This window comes from Lineus longissimus, chromosome 3 (assembly GCF_910592395.1).
Source record: "Lineus longissimus chromosome 3, tnLinLong1.2, whole genome shotgun sequence".
Lineage (NCBI taxonomy): Eukaryota > Metazoa > Nemertea > Pilidiophora > Heteronemertea > Lineidae > Lineus > Lineus longissimus.
This window is the reverse complement of record NC_088310.1, coordinates 9,195,748-9,219,462: the sequence shown is the minus strand read 5'-3', so window position 1 is coordinate 9,219,462 and position 23,715 is coordinate 9,195,748. Positions and strand designations below refer to the sequence as shown.

The 23,715-nt window shown below is 43.0% G+C and overlaps 2 protein-coding genes and 1 long non-coding RNA gene across 5 annotated transcripts; all 3 read right to left on the bottom strand.

Annotated features, from left to right (window-relative positions):
* Window positions 1-196: 196 nt before the first annotated feature.
* On the bottom strand, window positions 197-6,780 carry LOC135485682 (uncharacterized). Of its 2 annotated transcripts, XR_010446597.1 has the most exons (5): window positions 6,680-6,780; window positions 3,797-5,793; window positions 3,071-3,292; window positions 1,815-2,552; window positions 197-251 (listed from the first exon to the last, which is right to left on the bottom strand). It is a non-coding gene; the product is annotated as an uncharacterized LOC135485682 (long non-coding RNA). The 2 variants fall into 2 exon arrangements; XR_010446596.1 differs by lacking the exon at window positions 197-251 and having other exon boundaries at window positions 1,291-2,552.
* A 115-nt stretch (window positions 6,781-6,895) lies between these two features.
* Window positions 6,896-11,372, bottom strand: LOC135484896 (uncharacterized). Of its 2 annotated transcripts, none has more exons than XM_064766594.1 (2): window positions 11,267-11,372; window positions 6,896-9,521 (listed from the first exon to the last, which is right to left on the bottom strand). In XM_064766594.1, the coding sequence occupies exon 2, from the start codon at window positions 9,511-9,513 to the stop codon at window positions 8,134-8,136; it is 1,380 nt and encodes a 459-aa protein (XP_064622664.1). In that variant the 5' UTR covers window positions 9,514-9,521; window positions 11,267-11,372; the 3' UTR covers window positions 6,896-8,133. The 2 variants fall into 2 exon arrangements, with proteins under 2 accessions (XP_064622664.1, XP_064622665.1); XM_064766595.1 differs by lacking the exon at window positions 11,267-11,372 and adding an exon at window positions 9,900-9,993.
* Window positions 11,373-19,192: 7,820 nt separating this feature from the next.
* On the bottom strand, window positions 19,193-23,096 carry LOC135485681 (mammalian ependymin-related protein 1-like). The gene is made up of 6 exons (XM_064768045.1): window positions 22,943-23,096; window positions 22,196-22,230; window positions 21,714-21,854; window positions 21,105-21,267; window positions 20,567-20,657; window positions 19,193-19,994 (listed from the first exon to the last, which is right to left on the bottom strand). Exons 1-6 carry the CDS (start codon window positions 23,013-23,015, stop codon window positions 19,928-19,930), a joined length of 570 nt encoding a protein of 189 aa, XP_064624115.1. The 5' UTR covers window positions 23,016-23,096; the 3' UTR covers window positions 19,193-19,927.
* Between the last annotated feature and the right edge of the window lie 619 nt (window positions 23,097-23,715).

The window sequence follows — 23,715 nt, the reverse complement described above, 5'->3', positions numbered from 1 at the left end:
GCTTAAATGTCAATTGCTCACTTTTCAATATATGGCAATCACCAATATATACCATTCCCTATCGCAAAGTTATGAATGACAGGAACACATGATCCGAGCCAACATCCGTAACTCTTCTCGGTAAAATGGAAGCGAAATCGAATAGATAATGAAGTTAAAGCAATAATTTAGGATTGCCCATTGGTTAAAGAGTTCACCCAGTTGATTCAGGATTTCGGCATGTCTAGGTTCAACGTCCTGGTCAACCAATACTGCAAGAGAAGAATAGGTCCATGTGACTGCGCTTGGGGACATAAAGACTAGATACGTCGCTGATACAGCGATTAAGGTCATTAAAGATTTCTGGTCCTGCGCCGACTCCTTTGTTGGAAGGCTCATCTTCTCCGAGAGCTTTCGACGCGAAGCAACGATGCCTTGAACAATAAAAAGGTTTGCTAAAAAAATTATAGAGCCTGGCGCGAAAAAATATAAACTGTTCTGCAATAGGACATAACCTAAAAGGTTTTCTTTGATGTAACAGTGACGTATTCCTTGAATCTCTATTATACCGCTAAGTATTGGCATATAAAGGCAGGCCAGGCATATGGAGAGAATCATGAAGGCCAGCAAACCTTTTCGTTTCGTTGCGGTGATTCCTGCTCGTTTTAGGGGAAACCAGACTACAAAGGCCCTCTCCACTGAGAATAAGGCAATAACCCAAGCAGAGATGCATTGAAATGTCACCCAGAAAAAAACTGATATTTTGCAAGTGAGAGTCGAAGTAAGAACTAAATTGATGTTAAGTTGATCATTTGAGACAGTTTGCAACCCAGTCGACACCCAGAGGACCCCACCGACAAAGATGATACAGCAAGTGTCGGTGACGGCGAGGGTACTCAGATAGTGGATAGTGGCATTGTTACGCCATCTGGCCCAGTAGAATACGACAAGAGACAAGCCATTCCCGAACATGCCTATGACCATGATGATTAACATCAAGTAGCCTTGGATGAATGAAACAAAGTCATGAAGAAATCCAGTGAGACCAACCGCTGGCTGAATAGAGATGGTGATGGTATTTTCCATCGCGCGCCCAATCCATAGGGCCCCACCGATCCACCCAAACCTCGTCTCAGGGCCAATGCCTGACAACCGGGCTCAGAAGATAGTTACGCGTAATGCATTTTCTCATTCGCGTTTCTTCTATCACGGAACGGTCGTAAAATATGTCTCTACAATCATTTTCCGAGGTAAACAAAATGACAATAAGGACTGAATAATCTAATGATTTTTAATCATATATATACGCAGTCTCCAGAAATAGCGTTCCGGTTTAATCCAGCAACGTAATTGGATCCGCCATTCTGTTTTATTCATGTCTGTCAGCTTGTATATACAGTTTACTCAACAATCCATCGTAATTTAACGAACGTAATAAAGTCAAATGTCAAAACCAACCTTCGTTGCTAGGTACGTTTGACAGCTTTTGAAATTATCTGCAATTCTTACCATCTCATCAGTGACCTTGGCCATTCACTTGTCGAGTAAAATGGACGGAAACCAACATGACAATGCTGATTTATCGGCGTGGTGCGTCAATCCTAAGTATCCGGCTTCACATTTTGAAGCAGGGATACTGATCGACGCACAAAGCCGATAGATAATGGCATCACTGACTGATTGATTCACTCTCAAGAGCGCTTCATTGCCCTATTGCAGCTGAAACTAAACAACTTCTGGTATTGATCTGTATATGTGCATGCAGCCATCAAGCTTGAAATTTGTGCCAAATTGCATTTGTTTCTCAATTTTCAGTACCCCAGTCATATTCTCACCGGAATCCCCATTCCAAATTGACTCACGGGTACTGGAGTGGTATGCCAATGCCAGTAGTGCAGGACAATGAATGAGATGATTAGAAACTATAAACGTATCATCCAGCTCAACCTGGAATACCAGAGTCCGTCGTATGCTCGCCCATCAGTGGTGTAGAGTGTTGCCCTGAAATTTAGGATGCATCCACCTTGGTGTCGAGGAATTTGAAGAACAATAGCAGTCCTCCTAATTGACATATGTTTCACTCACGATATTGAGTACAGTACAAGATGCCCGAAGTTCATATCACTCTAACAGGTTGTGTAAAACAAATTATTTTCGCAAAGAGCTGTATTTTTCGGCTTTTGGTCGGCCAATATGGCTTCCGCTTGATTGCATGGCCACCATATCGGCCATAAGTCAACATTTTGTTCATCGGAAAGTGCTGAATATGGAATCCAATTCATGTTCTCCATCAGGGACTTGATAAATCTCTTAAATGTGGAATATTGACTAAATTCCTGCCAGCTCGTACATGACTCCGGCTCCAATTGTTCCAAGTGGTGCCCCGGTCCCGAGGACATCTACAAGTTGACATTCTCCAGAGACTTTATCGTAGGTAAAGAAGCTACACTCTTCCATTTGCAGGCAAGCCACGGAGCAGTGGATCATGGTCGGGTCTGTCTGTACGCCCACTATTTTCCCAGTGACGGGCTTCGTTGCTGCACTGGCAAAGGTGGTAAACATGAAGATTGGCCCTGAAAAGACAGACAAATTTTTTTTCTATTGGCGTATTACCAAAAATAGATTCGTACCTCTGTTATGGTGCAACGAATCGATATTATGTAATTAAAGCTCCTTTAAGTCTGGCGTGAAAGCATTTGGCCCTGATGATCATGGATGCTTCATTCCGTAGAGATGAGGATCATGGTAATTTCAGAGGGGTCACATGTACATGTACAGTGGAGCGCAAAGACAGATCCCGAAACGCCAACGCGAACGCCTATATAATTGTTCGACCGCCTCGTAAACGATATCGAGCAATGGAATAAGCGTTCAAGGTGACCTGTGGGGGATTTTCCAAAACCACCTAATCCCCGAAACGCCAACGCGAAAGCCCATCCAACTGTTCGACCACCTGATAACGTTGTCAAACAATGGGAATAAACGTTCGCGTCGGTGTTTTGGGGGGCTTTGCGAAAACTCCCTACAGGTATTGCACGTGTACTAGGATATCAAGCTGCACTTTTTTGCACCATTTAGTTAAATTTCTTACTTATTTTATCAAACGTGTTCTTGTTGATGTTGGCGGTTGATGTCGTGGCGCACTTGCGGCTTTTAAGCCAACACGTATCACTACTGGTGTCCGCCTGCACAGTCAGACATCTATGAACCTTGCTGCACAGCATGCAGCACTGCTCTATGTTTACTTGGTTGTACTGTATGATGTCATTCCCGAAACAGTCTCCTTGCCGCCAAGTATAGCCAGCTGGTGGGTCTGAAATCGTATGAACACTGTCACTGTCAGATGGTTTAGCTCTTACCGGTGGTAAGAGTCATTCACAGTGAAGATGTATTTTTTGTGTCACTTTAAACGTCTGGTTAAGAGGAAACTCGGTGGGGGTAGGGGGCCGTCAATATTTCCTTTCAGTATTCGCCGTTTATACCATCGATATTTGAATCCATCATTGAGTAACTATAGCTGGTTACTCTAATATTATTCCATATCCATATACATCCTGACATAACCACTGGTTTTCAATATACTCCGCCTCTCGATATGAAGGAGTGTCGAAAACTTGATCTCAGGATGATCCATAGATAGTGTCAAGAATAAATAAAGTACATAATGTTTGATAGTGTGTATTGATGACGTCTTATTCCTACATACGGTATACCAAAATCTTTGCACTCTTCGTGACACTCACCAGGTTAATTATCAAAGGGAATAAATAAGAAAGACATTGCCTTAAAAATGCTATGTCGATGGATTGCTACTTACCTAGTCCTGAATTCAGTCCTACCGTACACATCAAAATTAACATCACTGATATTGCAAACGTTTCCATGGTTAAATCCGCGATAGAATCCGAGATGTTGGCGTTATCAATTGTAACTACATGTACATGAAAAAGCCTTTCTGGTTTTTATTACTCAACGGTCCTTTTTAGTATAGTTAGCATTCAAGTTAGCAAGTGTCTGAAGCTAAAGGGACAGTTCAAAGTCCTGCTAAACTATACTATAACTTGGGTAGAGAACTTAAGTGTCCGTTTGATAAATAAGGAAGGCAGCAACTTATGTCTGTGAGCTTCATAATTTATTTACACTAGCTTTTTACACTATGCGTACTAATCATTCGGAAGCCAGCTAATGACACATGTGGATCGAATTCGTTCGCCTGTTTACATGGTTTATGTGCATAGTGTACATAGTGAAAAAAAAACTATGAAGTTCATGATATTAGTTGCTGCCTTCCTGTGGCTAAATTATATTAATTAGGAAATGACTCCATGTTGCGCGAAGTAGCCTGATCACAGCTCGAAAAGATCTGGAAACAATCTGAAGAAACACGTACTGACTCATCAGCAGTGTCTAAGAACACAATCTTAATCTACTCAACTCGGGTGACCGCACAATATTACCGATATATATCGTCAGACAAGTCACTCTTTGCACTTTTTCAGTTTAATTAACCTTTAATGATCGATTTCCTGTGGCCAGGCCATTGTGTTTGAAAGCAATATCAACGCTAAAAAGCCAATTCGCATCTAACCGCCACTCAGCACAAAGGGCATTTAAGATCATTTTCATGTTCACGGAGATCCGGAGGTTATTAATTGGCAGTGGTGAAATACAGTGTGCGGTAATAAACAACACAACAGGATCGTTTGAACTGAAGATGCTATCCATACAAGAAGGTGGTCGAATATTTCTTTCCATTTCGAGGGAATACAAAAAATGAGGCAAAATCGAAAATTCATGACAGCCAGGTTCGAATTATTGGCCAAGTCACCCTTATTGATTCACACCAGACTAAGAGAGAAGGCTATGTAATATTGTAAGCTAAATTTTTTACAAAATATTTACTTCACCACCTTTGCACATATTAAAAGTAATTCTGTGATAAGTTACTATGTTCTATAGTATCCACCATCAGCATCATACCCGTCGTCGTCGTCGTCGTTGTCGTCGTCATCCTTCTGTCTCTTTAAACTTGGGCGTTGGATTTATCTGGCCAGGAGGATAATACTCCTGCTTGCCACCATGTGCCGCCGCTGGTAGTATCATACCAATGCTGATATCTTAAAATGATTTTCGCCGGTTAACATGCTTTGGGAATTTAAGGCAGGCCTATAAGTTACACCCAGATCCGGTGCATTGTTTATTGCAGTTTGCTGATTTTAGAGAAGTCACGATTCTGGTGAAAGCCATTCTTGTATGAAAAATCAACATATCTCATGCCTTAATTGTGCCTTTATAAATTTACAACTGCAATTCAACTCTTCTTAACAACAGGTACAAGCTTCGTCGCAGCCTGCGACTTCTTACGTCGGCGTATTTTCTCGGCAAGCTGGTTGGCACTTAGCTGCAAGTGATTTTTCAGGAGTTTAGCTTTTGCAGCAAATTCTTCGGCAAGTCCTTGTAGTATCACTGCTTTTTCAGCAAATTGCAATTGTACCCAATTACGCACTCTTATCGCTTGTCCACCACTTTCGTCTCCTTTCTTGGGGTGTAATCGATCATCAGTCCCCGTCTTCTGACTACTCACTTTCGCATGGGAACGCATCTTAATCCTTATCCCCGGCCATTTAGCCCTGACAGGCTCCGACCTCACGAAGGTATTCCTTTGCAAGGTTGGCTCCTTCAGTACCACATGTCCAGTACCCTTGACGCTTTGCCTACCAGTGACCACTGCTCGTCTGATGCCGATAAAGAGCAAGTAGAGGACGAAGAAGACGAGCAGCACACCTATGACAACTCGAAGTCTTAGCACGACACCTAAATGAGAAAACGCTATATAGGAATGGTGAAGCTATCGTATGATATCACCTCGACTTAGAGAGGAAATGTACTGGTTAAGTCATCGTATCTCAGCATGAAAATGGGAATGTAATGGTGAAGCCATAGTATCAATTAACATAATAATGATAATAATAAATACCGGATATTATAGTGCCTTGTACATGCTAAGCATGCTCCAAGGCACTTTACAATGGAGTTAGAAGCAAATATTTGGATTTAAAACAGTTTGATAGTGGTAAAACAGATTGATTAAAAAATTGAGTCTCTAAACTATAGATGGCACATTCGGAATATAAGTCTATGTAGCTACCAACTAAAGGCTTCGCGGAACAAATGGGTTTTAAGTGATTGTCTGAAAGTTGACACACGCTCGAAGTCCTGCATGGCATCTGGAATCGCATTAAAAAGTCTTGGTCCACGGACTCGAAATGATCGGTCTTCATTACATAAAAAAGGAAATGAATGAATAGTGAAGAAATCGTGTCACAACATGGAAGAGTGCATGCCTATTGCAGTGGTGAAGTCATTGTTGACAACTCATCGACTTATATTGACTGTTTGTACTGTGCATCTCGTTGTTTAACAGCAAAAATTGCAGCACTTTGGCCACCAACTGCGGCTGCAAGAGGAGGTGCCTGAATGCTAGAAAATCCAGATTCGGTCACATAAATCGGGTCGGCCGCCAGAAAACAAACTGACCAGCAAAAGCCTGAAGCAACGGCGCCAGTCGAACTTCCCTGGTCACCTGAGTTGGCGGCCAGTGTGCTGCAAGTATTTTACGAGTTCGATCGGATCAATTTATCAAGTGCAGAAATGAGAAGGGGAACAATTACGAGAGCATGTAATATTTGGTTTTGCTTACCCATTTTTGTGTCGTTGCACTACTGACCGTATGCACATGGATGCGTTCCTTGTTCATTTATATCGTTCACCTGATATATTTGCATCTTTATCTCGTTCATGATGATCCAGCTGGCGAACGACGAATGAAACATGCATCTATTTAAAATGCATCTATTTAAAATAAATGCATTAAAGCAACACGAGTTTACAAGTTCAGTCTTTTATAAATCGTTTATACAGATATTTCTCAAGCCATGAAGTATTTGAAAGCGTACCTTAAACTTCGCATATATTTAATCGTTACATATGATTGACCATGGCAGTCACGCGCATTTTAGGTGTACCGCACACACCATGCGGGAATCGATGTGAAATATTCCAGTACATGTACATGTCTTTAAAATTTGTGCTGTTACTGTATGTACAAGTCGAACGATTGCAACAAATAACCGATGTATACAAGTAACAGATGTCGGGATATTAGCGTAATTGCTCATCTGGATCAAGTGCCAGGAGCATAGCGGAAGTGCGTAACGAGGTCTTCTTTTCTACTCCCATGGGGAGGTTACAAACCACAAAATTAGGGCCAGATTGTATGCCACTTCAGAGCATCCTGGGGAAATCAGAGGTTAATGTTCGCTTCTCCGGCCCTGCACATTTCCTCTCGACGACTTCATAGGAGAGTCATCCTGAACTCAGGCCAACACTCGGCACTAACGACCGATCAGTAACGTATGCGAGGGGAGCCGGGAAGATACGACCGACTCGGGTTTTTCGAGGACGTAGGCGAGTGGAATATCTTCTTCTTCTTCGGCGTTCAACCTGCCTAAAAACTGTAACTTCAGTCCTGTGGCGGAGATGAAGCGGCTTGTCGTTTCAAGGTCATGCTGTTTTCCCCACAGTTTTCCCTCGACATTGGTGTCTGCGAGCTAGAATTTTGGTCGCAAATCCTGGTGCAGGGGAGAGTTTTATAAGTGGAATATCAAATCACGGACTTCTGTACAATATTTATGTGACAGTATAGAAGTCTGTGATCAAATTCAGTGCAATTTTGCGTGTGAAGGCAATAGTGTGAAGCATTTTGTGTAAATGTATTATTCAATGACAATTTCTATTCAACCAATTAATATTTCATTGACTATAGATTTTAAGGCTAGTCTTGATTAATTCTTACTTCTTTGTACAATAACGGACAAAATGGTAACATACATTTTCAATACTTGCAGACCCCCAAAAAACCTACCCGCTGATAAATTGAAATCAGACCAAACTAAATATCTCGATTCGGTCCAGTTGTTAGACGTCTAAAACCAAGTATATGAAGATATCAGTTTAGAGTAAACTTTCATTAATATCAATTCATTCGTTCTTTCGGCTCAAAATACTTAGTCCGATTCTGCGTTCCAGCTAGGTCACCCTGTAATGTTGGTGGGCCTACTTTTACAATTGATCATCCCGGCCCACGCCGAAAAATCACAACATGTTGTGATCAAACTTTAGCTTTGCCCATTTGAGCAGATGAGTCAAAATCATCACGGTCGCGATTACAATTCCCAAACTCTGGATAAGAATCCGTTGGTGGAGTTCTTCAATGTTCTCCGGTGCGTCAGAAAGGCTATTCGGTAGATCACAGCTTGGCATGGCGCTTGTAATGTTATAAGTGCTGTTCCATGCACATCTTGTCATCAAACTTAAGTCAACAGAAATTCCGTAAGAATGCAAGCAGATGTAGTATGCGGCAAGTGAAATTATTAAAGTGTGGACAATCTTAAAGATAGTCTGGGTTCTTATTTGATCCCCACGAACCTTACTTCTTGGATCACCACAGTACACCAATGTCAAGAAAGCTACTCCACTACAGATGAAAGGCACTCCTAACTTGTAGCCATAGACGCGCCAGGGAACACCGCACGCTCCCACACTGAACATGGTCACACAGCAGAAAAATACGATGCATAGGTTAAGTTTGATGATGTCTGTTGGGAGAGGAGGGAGGTGGATCGAAGGTGGTGTGTTTGGTGTAACGGTATGATCAGTCAAGGATTTAGTCTTGATCCATTTAAACAGGATGACAACCATCAAAAGGGACGCACTGCCAACGCCAATTCCTTCATTCACGAGAGCTTTTGAGTTGTCTATCCTTTTGACTGCTGAATCAACGTGGAGTCCATAGCTATAGAAAACTGCACAGAATAAAGATGCTACGAAAGCTACGCCGTTAACTATTAAATAAAGTGCATCATGGAAGCGAGCATTATCTCGAAAGCAGAATAGTCGCCTCCGCGGGTCTGTCCAAGCAATGGCGACCATTGCGAGAAGACCGGCATAGATCCCGATAGCATACTGACTTCCGAAATAATGTAGATCAATCCCGACCACACCAACGCTGGCTAAGACTATCCCGAGGAGAAATTGGTAGTAGCGGAGCCTCAAAACAACCTTGGAAAGTACTAATTGCCGTGGCACGTCTACCTGGGATTCTACTAGCAGTGTTGGCTGCCCCGTTCCTCCGGGCATTCCTCTTGGTGAGACATCGGGTTCTGGTTCAGAGCTGGAACTTCCATCACTAGCTAAGGGTACAGGTCGCCGCCCTTTTGGTACCGGTGTTAAACTTGCTGTACTTGTATACGGCGGCGGAGGCGACGAAAGGGTGGATTCTTGCGGTAAATATGGTGGAAAGCATGCTTCATATGGTGGCGGTGGTTCATCCGGTAATATTGGTGCCTCATTCATGAATGATGGGATGGGTGGGTGGGTGGCCTGCCCTAGGCATCTCTGGTCGGTGGCTGAATACGGCGGCAGCGGAATGTGGTACAGCGGCTGTCCTGATGGCTCGCACGAGTTGTCCGACATGGCTCCTCCTGATGTAAAACGAGAAAGAATGCATTAGTTGTATTTGAACAGTAAAGGTTAAAAGTTCCAAACACAGTGAGAGGAAGCCTCTCACAAAGCTCTGCCGAAGACATTGCAATACGGACTTGCCACTTTCGTTCAAGGTCCGACGACAGCGCGGCGACTAATTAACTTCCAGCACGCGAAAAAATGAGTGTTGCGTGTGAGTGATCAAACTAACCATCTCACTTATACGACCCATGACCTCAGGTCAAAAGGGCACGAAGGCATCGATCACAACACCTCAGCAGCAATGAAGCTTGCCCACGAAAATTGGTTTTCAGCGGCCTTCCGTATGAGGTGTTGTGATCGAGGTTTGTACACTCTTTGATAGTGTACATCCGTACCTTCTTCCTTGGTCTCCCGCGCTTCCTCCCTCCACCTACAATGCCTTGCAAGATGGTCTTTACAAGCGAGTCGTGTCCAAATCAGACCAGCTGACCTTCGAAATCCGTCTTTTCATAGTGGCTGTCATGATTGTCTCGTGCATTTCACATTCCATTATTGTCTCCACCTCTTGTCGGAGGTGGAGACTCACACGTTGGTTTTTCCTTGCAGGTAGGTAACCCCAAATAGTTTCACAGGCACTTCACTTCAATTCAAGCTTCTCAAATAATCGGATGGGGCTCTCTGCCTCAGCAGTTAGCAGCCGTAGAGTATGAAGAAGGATGGCCGAGATGATGTAGAAGGGCGGTAAAGGTTGACCTTTACTTGCAGGCTGATGTTCCTGCTCCGTAGAATGTGATGGAGTTTTGCTAGTGCTATTGTGGCTTGGGCAATTCTTACTTGTATCTTGTGAATTGATGCACCATCCCTGTGTGGAAGATTGACCATTGGTATTAAAAATTATTCACGTCTTCAAGGAGCTCGCTATTGTTACAGCCGTCCTGATGACGAGGGATTGTGTCCATTCATTTCGGGCCATTCCTTGCGATCCCGAACCTTCTGGCAAAGTGCGGACATGACCGTCATCACTACAGGACCACCGTATTTCGAGAGTTTACCTAGGATGCTGTCTGATCCGGGAGTTTTCCCCGTTGTAATGTCGGATGTCTTCCGAAATCGGCTTGGTTGGTTGTTGTTGCGGATGGAAGAATCTGGCTTATAAACTCGTAATTGTAGAGATCTTGGAAATATATTCTGTTCACCATTCTCTTTGAGATGGAGGAAGCCGCTTTTGTCTTCGATGACGGTTGCCTTCTGCTGTCGTGGCTGTCAGTTTCCTCGGGTGTCATTATCTTTCCATCCTCTTGCAGAAACAGGGCCAACGACACGACTTCTCCGTACGCATGTTTCCGAGTGAAATGCCCTGATATTGTCAGGATGTTATCTTTCTTGCTGTCGACGCTAAAGGTAACAACCAATAGTGGCAAGTTCCGTATTGGTTAGTCATTACGGGCATACTAAGCTTGGTCACCGAGTAGGATTTGCCCTGATCGGACGTCCTACTGAAACTCCCTATTATTGGACATGCATACAGACCAGAATTTCAAAACTCTTCTTGCATCCGTTTTACTACTCAGTATCATTGGCAACACACATTGTCATAACCGGTGTTATAATTGCTAACGGTAGGTTGAAAGTATAAGCTTTGCTACAAAACAACCAATGTAGGCCTAAATCCAGTGGTAAATGTACGACCCTATGGTGGCATCGGGTTTCGAGAAAATTGGCTCCGGAAGAGGCTTAAAATGTACTGACAAATTTCACCTACCTGCAATATTCCTGTCTATTGGTATGTACAATGTAAGGCTGTGGTCATGCGCATTAACAACATCCTACAATACACTCTTAGGTAAATAATTCAACTCGCTGCAGGCCGCGACCATTAGCTACCATGTCGACACACAAGAACTACATGAAACCATATCGATTTTAAAACGCAGCCAAGCGCTTATCGATAGCTGCACTCCGAGTCATAGTTACACCAGCAGATGTAGCTGTAGGACACACAAGTATATAGGCACGGTCTTAAAGGCACTGTGTCTCATGACCTTAGAATATTATCCCGCCTTCGTTGCTCATCACAAGCTAATCTGGAGGGGACCAATCAAGAAACGCTTACCGGTATAGAAATGGGGAGTTTTAAGTGGAAGGACTTGTTCGCAAAAAATGACGTTGTTCGTGGCTATATTTCACATCCCTGGCCTTAAAATGGGTCAAAAAGGCCCGGCATTTTTATTTCAAAAACATCGCCCACTGAGCACCTTCGTTGCGTACCATCCGGCTGTATAGTGGGTGATACGTTCAGGAGTCGACCCTAGTGTCTTTTTTTGCCCAAAAAAACTCACTGAATATCGGTCGTATGGGCTCTAGACGCTCCTCTCCCCTCTCCCAACCGTGACTCTTGCGACTTTTTCATTCATTTGGCCATCAGCCGATATCGGCGTTGTGCGGCGGTATCCCTCCTCCAAGAAAGACGGAGACATTAAATTGTAGGATTGACGTTTATCGGAAAGTGAAGTCGCCTTTATCTGCAGATAAAGGGTTTTTATTTTCCAAGCAAAAATATAGAAAAAATGAACACAAAACAATGTACTACAGGTATACAAGAGCAAATAATTACAATAAATGTAATGCACAAACAAATTTCATGAAGATCAGTTTGCTGTATGGCGCAAATACACAAGTGCTCTTCTCCTTTAGTGTTCAATGGAAGCGATGGCGTGAGTTCCCTTCGGTACTGTAAATACTAACACTGGTGGTAATCCACTCAACAAATGACATGTAGTCCTCCGATATTTGACCGTGATAATTAGACAAAAATAGCATTTACAGCGGAAATGTCACGTCGATTTGTTTTTATACCATCCTTGAATACCAGAGTCAGTCGTATGCTCCTTCTATTGGTTTTTACAGACTCATCAATTTAATGCCGGATGCTTTCGCCCACATACATTTACATGTACATGAATATCAACATTGTCATCAATAACATGATGTAACAGATCAGATGACTACTACCGCAAACTGTCCTGATCGAAAGTTTTCAGAATGTGGTCCAATTTCGGTCGTCTTGACCTCTCTTTTCAACAATATCAAAATTATCACACCAGAAGCGAAGGCGTGTCTTATTTGATAGTAGTTTTGTCGCAGAGAAATCCTTTCGGTCGAAAGGGCACTCTTGGAACAAAGTTTTTTGAGCATTTGAAAAACTTCATTGGCCAACATATAGATGAACCCAGCAGAGGCGTTTCATTTAGGCGTTTTCACTTGGCTGAAAAATCCTCTACTGCTACGAGGTTGTGTTGGCCGAAAACCATTATACAATGCTAAAGGTTTTTCAAAAGCTCAGAAACCTTTACTTCTCAGAGTGGGAATGTGGTTGAGTTCAAGATGGACAACGTTATCACAGCGTATACTTGTCTTCCTTCAGTCCTTGAAGTCTGTCACAGTGTTACTCGTCCTGACCCTAAAAGACAATGCGGTGTGGAAGTAATGCTCAAAAAGGTGTACTTTCTCATAGTTTTGGCCAACCTTATTCATTAAGGTACATGTAGTGCATGCACACTTAGAAATAAAGACTTGTGAAAAAGTTTTTCAAAATCTCAAAAACCTTTATTTTTATGAGTGTAACGCTTGACTGTTTTTAGGGCTCGTTTTACGTGTCAGTCATTGGAGAGTAACAGGTTTGACGGTCAGTTCATTGTCTTCGTATGGTTTTTGGAAACGTTCTTTAGGATGACAATCCTATGTTCAGTCTGCGGTCGGGTCAGCAGCTTGCAGCGGAATGCCCAAAGGAGTGTTGCTACTCTCTTTTCAGCTGTCATGGCGATATCGAGGCAATGAAGGCTTTGAATAACCCTGCCATTCTCCGTTATCTCAGCGTGTTTGTTCGACATGACAGCAATCAGGAAATTGATGAGGAGAATGGTCACGACAATGATAAATGTCACGTGGAGGATCTGAATCAAATACATGGCCTGGACCTCTTGGAACTCATTCAGTGGTACCATGTTTAACATTATTGAGAAAGTGCTATACAAACCACTGGCATAGTCGGCGAATTCAGTCCTGGAGCAGTCAAGTTTTAGAATGTCCGTGAAGGTCATTGCAAATGAGAAGAAGATAAGGAGGAAGACCGTTGAGAACTGTGCTAGAGCCGTCATCATGCGCTGGAAACCTATCACGAACATGCCAAAACCAGGGATAGCTTGCATGAAATAGAGCAAGCTCCAAACCGTCATCACTTTAGCTACGCCATACGATAAGGTACCGAGTCGTACAGCATGAGGGGAGAAGGTGACTGGGTTTTCAGGCGTACTTGCGAGTAAACACATGGCAATTGCAAAAAAGATAATGTACCCAACATTCAGCAGAAAGAAGGCCAGTCTGAAGAACAAAGAACTGATCGCATAACACTCTCTGCCAGCCAATTTAAGGAATTTTCGCTCTCTCCTCCAGCGTATTGCGCAAAGGACCAGTTCAGCGAGATCAATGCTCAACGAAAACGACCCTAAGGCCAATAAACAGTATCTGGAAATAATAGTAAAATCTCTACCATTCGATTGGACCCGCATTTCCCGATATGACTCCAGCAGAGCTCGCGAAATGCAAAGCAAGGATGCATTTTTATCGCGGGCTAAATCTGGAAGAAATGCGTACATTTTTACCAGAAAATCTTCATCGCTTATCATGTTTGACATATTTAGGCGAAAAATACTGTAAATGGCGCTTCTGCTTTGGTCGCCTGTTAGCACCAGGTACTCCATGTTTTGAAAGAGGAACTTAGAGCCCATCGTATTGTTGAAGACAACAATTAAGTAAAGCACTCGGTAGAGTAACCAAACAATCACGAAAGGTCCCATTTTTTTGCGGGTACCGCACATCCAGGCATCAATGACTGGCGAGGACAACATGCCACTCATTCGGAGAGCGCACATCCTATCTTCCGTTATATCAACCAAGTCTTGTAGCGGAGAAAGCCGTAACCTTGAACCCGCAACGGTGTATTCACCAAAATCATAACTGCATTGTACAATAGGGCCTGAATCTTCCTCTTTTAATTTGTAGATGCCTTTCGTTTCAATAAGACTACCTGCTATTTTAAACTGGCCAAGTTTGGTGGCCAACTCTAGGGGTCTCAGTCCATCCTCATTCTCCAAATGAAGCAGTTGCTTCTTTTGGTTGTCTTTTCCAAAATATTTCAAGACAGTTTCATACAACTCGACGTACTCCTTCTCATCAGCAAATTCCATATAACTTCCAAGAATCAACGCATGCGTGATGTTACTATTCCAAACATCCGTCGTCTGTAGGACCTCGTCCCCAAACTCTCTGCAAAGATACTCCAGGATTCGTTTTGAACAGAACATAGCCGCAAGTGTTGCAGGATAGCAAAGGTAGCACATCTTCAGGAATCCTTTCTTATATTTATTTTCAAATCCATTTTTGAATTCGTCATTCTTTATCAGTAAGTTCATGATGTTTCTCCTCTTTACATCATCTGATAGACTGTCAATAATATATTTGAATGCACTGATGTCATCTGATCGCAGAATTTCCATGATCGTATCTTTGCAGTCGCCTACAAGCATTGGTAGCGGGTTTTGAAGCGCAGATTTCATCTTCGTTAATGTATCCTTGCGTGGCCGGAGAGCTGGTTCCTCTTGCACCATTTTATTCTCGTACCCTATATTCCACGGATGAACTTTTGAAACACCCTTGTTCTTCAACATCCTGCTCTGTAAGGAGAGAAGCATTGAATATCAACTCACCTGATAACCTTGTGAGAGCAGAATGGACATATCCAACTTTCAGCAAACAACTCGATATACCGGTAGCAAATATGTACATGTAGTTTATACAAGACCATAAATCTCTGAACTGATAAATCTCTGAGAACCAGACGAACCTAAAAATTTCGCTAGCTTTGCTATGCTCTCTGGTCAGTATGTATTAAGTGAGTGGCATTTACTGACAGTCTCATCAGTCTGCAGGTGCAAGTGATTTTTCCTCTCTGTCACCGTTCAGCAGATCATTATCTTTTGCTACAGGCTAGATGATTTGGGGTTGACAGTTTGGGTTGACAGTTGCCAGGAGAATGCAACTAAACAGCTCAAGCCATCAACTGAAAGCCGTGTATATATTAAATCACGAATAATGATAGCGCAAAAACAGCTAGCGACCATTTGAGCGTCCAACTAACGCCAAGCCACAAAGGGGTTGGGTGGGGTTGTTGGAGATTTTCGGGAGACATGATTGGAGGGGGCACGCACCGCCCCACCTGATCCTACGGCAACGAGAAGCATCTAATCGGTATGATTAACTTATATGTTGATCAGAAACCCATATCCCTCAGTCGGAAGTTATAGTTTGATTAGCGACTCAATGACTCAATAATCACCAGATCAATGGCATCCCCTGAGTCAATGCAAGCGGATGCAAATTCGGTTTTGGACGGAGTGGCGTCGAGATCACTCTCAACCCAGTGGTCGTTCGACACGCATTTTTCTAATAGGATTTTTAAAAGCTTTTAACCCTGTTAGTGAGTCGTAAACAATTTAATGTGAAAACACAACCATATGTTGGACGCCAGCTGCTTTTAACATCTTGTTTTTTAGAAAATGTACAAAGCTTCGGCTGTCGACTCGACAGATTAAGCGTTCTTTTGTCCCAATATTCTCTGGGCGCGGTCGTGATATTATAATAGTGCTTAATGGATTCAATTATAATTCTTTATTTCGTATTGAATACCAGGAACAATAAGGAATAAATTCAAATGTATGACACTATTTGAATCTAGATTGTATGACGTCAATAAATCATACAAATCATACACTTAATTAGGTATCAAATAGTTTGGACCAATTTTTACGTCTGTGCAGAGCTGCTGACATTAATAATGTTTACAGCAGGTTTGGGTGTCTAGTGCCAGTAGTTTGGTCTCAGCATGTATCTGCGTGATCCATGGCTGAGCAAACTCGGGTTATCGAGTTCGAACGGACCAATGTTTGCACGATGCTTTATTGTCTTTCGCAACGTCTAAATTTGTTCAGCAGATCGATGTCCTGAAAAACAATACATGTACTCCAGGTTAAAATGTTGAACCACCTATTTAGAACCCGGCTTAACAACTTCTCAATCCATGATATAGGTGTAGGTGTGTACTCAGAGCAGATGCTGAAACACAACAATCGACACTGCCATTACCTCCCTAGACAATAGGGTTGAATCTGAATAAATAAGGAGAACCAGGCATTCATAATTCGGGACTACATGTACAAAGTTGACAACAATTTCAACTATCCGGCATTTAGCGTGTGAACTTTATTAGAACAAGATGATGTTTTTCACGGCAAAGAAGGTCCATCCAAAAGTGGTGCCTTTTCTTCCGAATAAGGTGAACCGCAGTGCTAAAAGGAATGAGTTTGGTTTGTCGGACCTTGTAACGGAACTCGACCTGTTTTTTAAGGAGAATGAAGCTCCGCCAATGATGAGTGATCAGGCTGAAGAACACTTGGTCGAGATCATATGGCGCAGAGACATTGAATCGTTAGAATACATTTACAGCCATGCATCCAAAGAGACAAAGGAAAACTTTTGTCAAATTGTTGTGACTTATGCTGGTGAATCATTTCCGAAATTAGGAAATCTTGATGTCAGAGCGGAACTATTGAAGAACTGTTATTTTCGTCGTCTTCCAATTCTGGCGGCCATGTTTGACGCTGCAGACATCGTGAAATTCTACTGCAGGGAGTTCCCGGATGAAATGACACAGACACGAGACATAGGGGAAGCCAACATTATCCACGCTCTGATATTGGGGAGTTACCTTCGGATCAGGGAGGAAAAAAAGTACATTGAGTTGTACAGATCGATCATGGAGATCTATGATACTGATGACAGAATCCATCTTTTGCATAGCACCACAAGTGATGACCTGCGACCACTTGAGTTGGCCTCAAAGCTTGGTCAGTATGGACTCGTAGCGGCCATCTTGGAAACAGTAGGTGTTTATAAGATCTTTGAAGGTCATAATGGACCCTTCAGTGAGATCTATTACGATTTGTCTGACTATGAAATACAAGGATCTAGATGTCATCTTTCGCCATTGAGGGACCTATTGGCGATAACTGACGCCAAGTTGGTGTATGTAAGCAAGGTGGGGTTCATGGAAACCCCTGTGTTTAAGGCATGGGAGAGAAAAATGTTCCGCAGGAACCGTTCTAAGATAATAGCTTGGTTTATCTACAGAGTTATGTTCATAGCCCTTGCATTAATAACAGCGAGGGCATTAGATGATCTTTTCTTGCAAATTGACTGGTACCTCCGATACACTGGTGCAGTCGGCGACGTTCGCCAATTTCGGAAGAATAAATTTTTGCGTGAACATGCAAGGAACCTATCTGCAGGAAACCTTACCGAATTCTTGAGTTCACAACCAAACCTGAAAAAATCGGAGGGCGTTATATCCTGCCAATGGAAAAGAAGGGATCGACCACCTTTCGGCCCAATGATATCTATGAGTCTTCAACTGATAACCTTACTTTTTTCTCTTATCACAATTCTCTTTGACATTTGTGACATCATAATCACCTGTGTACGGCGCGCTCTATTCTATCGGCTACACCGGAAGTACAAAAGAAGCGGAAGCTACGTCATCAGCAACATATTCTTTCGACTAGCCACTGGATGCATGGCGACTGGGTACTGGATAGTTTCCACAGTCGGCATGCTGGAGATTTTTGATAATGTTGATGGTAATGGTGATGAGCCCGCATGGCTTGGACCTGTCATTCACATCACTGTACTGAGCTACGGTCTGGGAAAGGTTCTGACTATTTGGTCCGTTCTCTATTTCTTACAAATCGCACCAGGAATTGGGACATTCGTGATCGGATTTCAGCGCATGATGATGTCTTTGTTCCAGTTCCTTGTAGTGTTTGTAATTATCTTCATGTCCTTCGCCAATGCCTTTAAGGACATCCTAAGCCTTGACTGCACGCGTAAGGGCTTCCAAAACTATCCTGAAGGGATGTACAGTACATTTCTGATGATCATCAACTTGATTGACCTCAGTAAATACAACGTCAAGGCATTCTTCTTGGTCCAGATCCTCCATGTTGCCTTCATCATCATTGTCACCATTCTCCTTGTGAATTTCCTGATCGCGTTGATGTCAAACAAACACACGGAGATGACGGAATACGGTCATATAATCTACCGACTATATCGTCTGGATCTTGCCATGACAGTCGAGCGGAGAATTGGTAAGCTTTGCCGATGTTGTAAGAGAAAAAAGGAAGGCGATGGGATAATCATCGTGAACGTTCTGAATCCGGCCGGGACTGAATTCTAAGTAGAAACTTGCTTATGAAGATCAGTTAAATAACGGTAAAAAAAACCCATTCGAAAGAGGTTTATTTCATAAAACATTTCTGCTAGAAGTCATGGGTGAGTCTACGTGTCGAAGTTGACGCTTGCTTTCTAAGGCATAAGCTATAATAAAGCCAGTATACGATGTTCAGAACCGAGGGCCGAGCTTTCATCAGACGAAAGTACCGGTAATGGGGCTCTAAACCCGGTCTCAAAACACTTCATTCGGACTATGTGGAGGCACCATCTCGGAACAACATGCAGTTCAGTAGGCAGTTGATACTATAACAGACCTCGCGATCAGTGAGTTAGAAAAAAATGCTTGATGTTCACAAAGTTTATTTGATGAAAACTGCAAATGGTACAACAATGGAGGTGTATAGCTTATTGCGTCGCTTTGTAACAATAATCTTCGGGCGTTGGGATTGATACTGAGAGTTGACCATAAGCACCATCATTTTGGCCCTCTTGACCCTCAATGTATTGGCATTGCTAAGCTTTACAGGCAACGCGCGTTCAGTATGGGCGGAGGCGACGGAGGGAATACCGCTGGAAGTTCATTATGCGTTTTGGCTAGAACTTGAAATCTTAAAGCAATTATCAGAACTCTTTCAAAAGGAAGTGAATCCCAATTTCAACGGTGGGGGTCTATTCTTTGTTTTCCAGAGAATAGCCTTCAATATTTAAAATGGGCATTTACTTTAATTTTAAAGGAGGTTTAATTAAATTGTACTTTAGCATGTTTAGGATTTCTAGCCAAAATGGCGGTGCCTACGGTCAACCCTTAAAAAATTGTGACGATAGTCGGAGGCTTGGCGCACATTCATACATGGACTATTAAATGCGGATGATTACCAAAAGTTAAATGTTTTAGCTGCAATGATGACAGCATCTTGTAAGTCTGTGGATTGAGATGGCATCGTTCCCTTGCTTCTCAGTCGTTTTTAACCGTAGGCGAAGTTCATATACGATTAATGTTAGTTTACCCGGTGCTAGAGTACGGCGAGACGTTCTCACACAACTTAGCTGCCTTTGAACTGATGACGTTTATTCCCATCTACAGACACTCCCGTGGTGGAATGAACACGTTGGGATCACTAATGCCCAAGGTGACGTCGAAAAACCTGCAAAAGAGAGAAATACGGCACTGAAATGACAGGACATTTCACAGGAGGAGGGTCGAATCTGCGTCTCGAAACTAACTGTTAATTAGTTTCGGCCCCAACCATGCAAGCTTAAAATGAGCGGCTGATGACAAGAGCTTCCTTCAGTGCTCTTTATTGGCCGGGATGATAAAAAAGGCTTGTTGGTCGCCTCGTGCAAGATGTACCATGGATGTATAACTTTGTTATTGCAATAAATGGGCGCACAAGATGACACCTTAAAATGTCCTGTGACTGAGATTGTCGTAGTGTATACATGTACATTGCAAATCTCGCATCAAGTTACGATTCATTCAAACGCCAGTCTCATCCCCTTTGCCTGCCATTGATTAACTGAAGAAATTGATGCCAGACAGTAAAAGCGTCACTATTCGACAAGGGTTGTTGACTTTTCCTATCAAGACAAGTCCCAAGATTTTTTTAAAATCAAAATTCAACATAATCCTGTGTAAGCACTTCATAATCATATAAAGTCATGATCAACCAGCAACTCTAAAAGCAAATTTCAACCAGGCCAATTTGGGAAAACTTACGTTGTGTGAACGAATGAAGTCCTGGTGCTGTAGTAGGTCTCGGTGACTGGGAGACAGTCATGGACAGTCCACAGCAAATGGTAAAGGCCACCTGGAGAAAACAAATAAAGGGATGAATTATATGCCTTTGATATTGAAACCCGCAACGGACCCGTAGTCTCTTATATTACACAGCCGGCAACTGCTCAATATTGCCTCATCACTGGATATTTCAAAGGTACCGGTGTGACACCTGAAGGTGTTCCTCCATTTCTGTGTTACCATGATAGATAGCAAAGAAATCCCATGTCTTTTCCATCGGGGGAGGGGGGGGGGGGGGCACAGAAAAAGCTTGTCGATCTATGTTTCAGCATTCCAAAACATAACAAGGTGACGGAAACACTCAAAAAAATGTTACAGGTGTCGCCACGATTGGCCAATGGAATGATGCGGTAATGCGACAAAGGTGCTTTAGGATGCCACCTATATATCTTTACAACGAAATACAATTCGTTGATTATCACATGTACTTATGCAGAAAGACTGGGTTCGTACATACCTTGTGGTGTCTTTCCACCCCAGGATTGGGTCAAAAGCGAATCCCCAAGGTAAAGTTCCCCGTAGAAGGTGGCGTTACTTGGAATCTGGACGGGGCGGAATCTCCTGGTGAGGGGTCGCTTCTCACACTTCTTGGTCCGGAGATTAAGAGCATACTCTACTTGCTGAAAGATAGAGAGATGAAACTTAAGCAAGTCTGTATGTGCATAAATGTCAGTGACTAATTTGAAGTAGGCCTATTCGGTGGTATTTCCATAAAGGCCTTCCGCAGAGAAGGGCGTTTTCCCCGCACAGGGGTGGTCGCCACCGCGGGGCCGGCCCGATGCCAACGGGCAGGCCTACTATTATTTTATGTGTCACTGCGCCAGCTGTATAAACCATACATGTATTACTGCCTGGGCCAAACGTGGTTTTTGTTGCGGCGATTGTATGCAGCAGCAACAGAAAACTCCACTTTATATTAGTGGATTGAGTTTGTTCAGTAAATGACTTTTTGGCGGCGTCTGGCTGTAAATAATGATTGCAATCGCATCTATCGAGACGAAGCAAAGTCTTTCGGTCTGTATCTTGATTGGGTTACCTGTTGGGACACTTGTAATTGTGTACTTACGAAATCTCTGTTGTCAATAAAGAGTGTATCGTAGAAATCTCTCTTGTCTTTGATGTTGACCTCCTCAACGATGCGGATTCGCTGGTTATCCCCGTCGTAGCTCAACTTGGCACGCATTGTGAAGTTCTTGTTGAAGTCATCCTGTAAGAGACCGGAGAAGGTGAAGTAGAAATGAGGGATACCCCCCATTCGTGTCCTTAACTCAACAAGAGGGTTTTTTCTGTCCCATGTGTGTCCCTGTCGTTTGCGTGGTTGTGACGGATATGATCATTTGAGGATCCCGGTCACTACTCCTCTATTTCTAGAGAAGTCCTTCGGATCCACAGCCAAAATCAGTATTTTTGGAAACCATGTATGAAGACGTAGGACAATGTCGGACCAGGTTCAGGGAGTCTATTATTTCAGACAGTCCGACCGCGCAAAAGTGTATTACCAATTGACCCGGTGTGCGGCGCGGCCAAGTGAAACTCCTCAACACTTACCTCGATCATCCTCGCCTCAAATAAGCGTGGCGAATCTGAAGAATAAGAAGTATCATAAAGGTTTCAAATCATTCCGAGAAAATAGCCTATTATCATCATTATCAGATTCGACAAATATATACTGAGATTGTTCCTGTCAGGACCCCGCCCCAGGAAAGTTCAGCGGCTATTCAACTGCACAGACTCCTTTACAGTCCATTTCGTCATCATGATCGTCTTCCGGGCGACAGGACAAGACCAGTCCACTGCGTCCGGTGTGTCCCATATACACATTGATTTCAGGGATTCATGATATCCTTCTGGTTCATAACCTAGGTCAGTTCCTTTTTCTTCAATCTGCGGCGTTCGCCAGTTGCATCATATTTGGGCCCACGCCTCTCGCCGGAGTCTTGATCGCGCTGGATATCGAACAGAGCATAGCCTTTGGATGTGCCCCAGAGCGATGAAAGATGGCAGGAAGAACTTGGTTATGTCTGAAAAGGCCTATACCGTACGTTTAAAATTTGAAGCTTGTAATTGAATTTTGAAAATTTCCAATTTCCGTAAATACATGTACGTGCTACAATGTCAATACAGATTTCAACATTGCCGCTGCGTCGACAGATTCTATAAATATAGTAAACTAAGTTTCAGCAAATTCGTATGCTGAAACTCTACTATGGCACTGTGTATAACTGCACTTCTATTTTCCCGGACCACCAGTAATTACGAACGGCGTACCCCTGTAAAGGAATTTGTTGTACTTACAGCAAGGAGTTGGTATCTGGGCATATGCCACAGCAGCCAGAGAAATCACCAGGAGACCAATGAGGAAACGCATGTCGTCGCCGTTCAGCAGTCAGCAGGGAAAGACGCTCCTTGTCTTGGTAAAACGAGTTTTATCGCAAAGTCTCATCACATGATTCAACAATGGGGACATCCATATTGATTTACACTTTGAGACAGACAGTTATAGCTGCGATCTATGATAACATAACATTCACATGATTCAATATGAGGTCAGACACCCGAGTTTTTAGCCTTTAGGAAGTTGAGCCTCGAGACTGCAAAGCACAACGTCAATTTTAAATACACTCAGGCAGACGACATTGGATTTCGCTCAAAAAGATTAAACATTTTAATTTGATTTGACCCCAGTAAGCAGATCCACTCGGGACATAGACTCTTGCACCACTCTCCTCAATTCACTCATAAACAGCGCGGACTGGAGGGTCGATGTCCCCTGTACTACTGTGGACACTTTTCCAAGGAAAACTCTGTCGGTTCAAGATAAATATGGCAGAAGCCAGTCACAATAGGAAGACCGAGACACTGCGCTCCATTGTCCTCGCCCGATATATTGCCGGGAGACTTTGAGCCGAGCCGAAAAATGTTCCCCTCGAGAACGAGATAAGGCCTTCATGGAAACTTCTCTCCAGAGCTGCTTTGGCCAATATAAGATTCTCAACTTCGCCTCCAAAAGATTGGTACATTCACTTTCTGTAACCAGTTCAGAACCAGGTCTCGAGGCAGCATGTTCC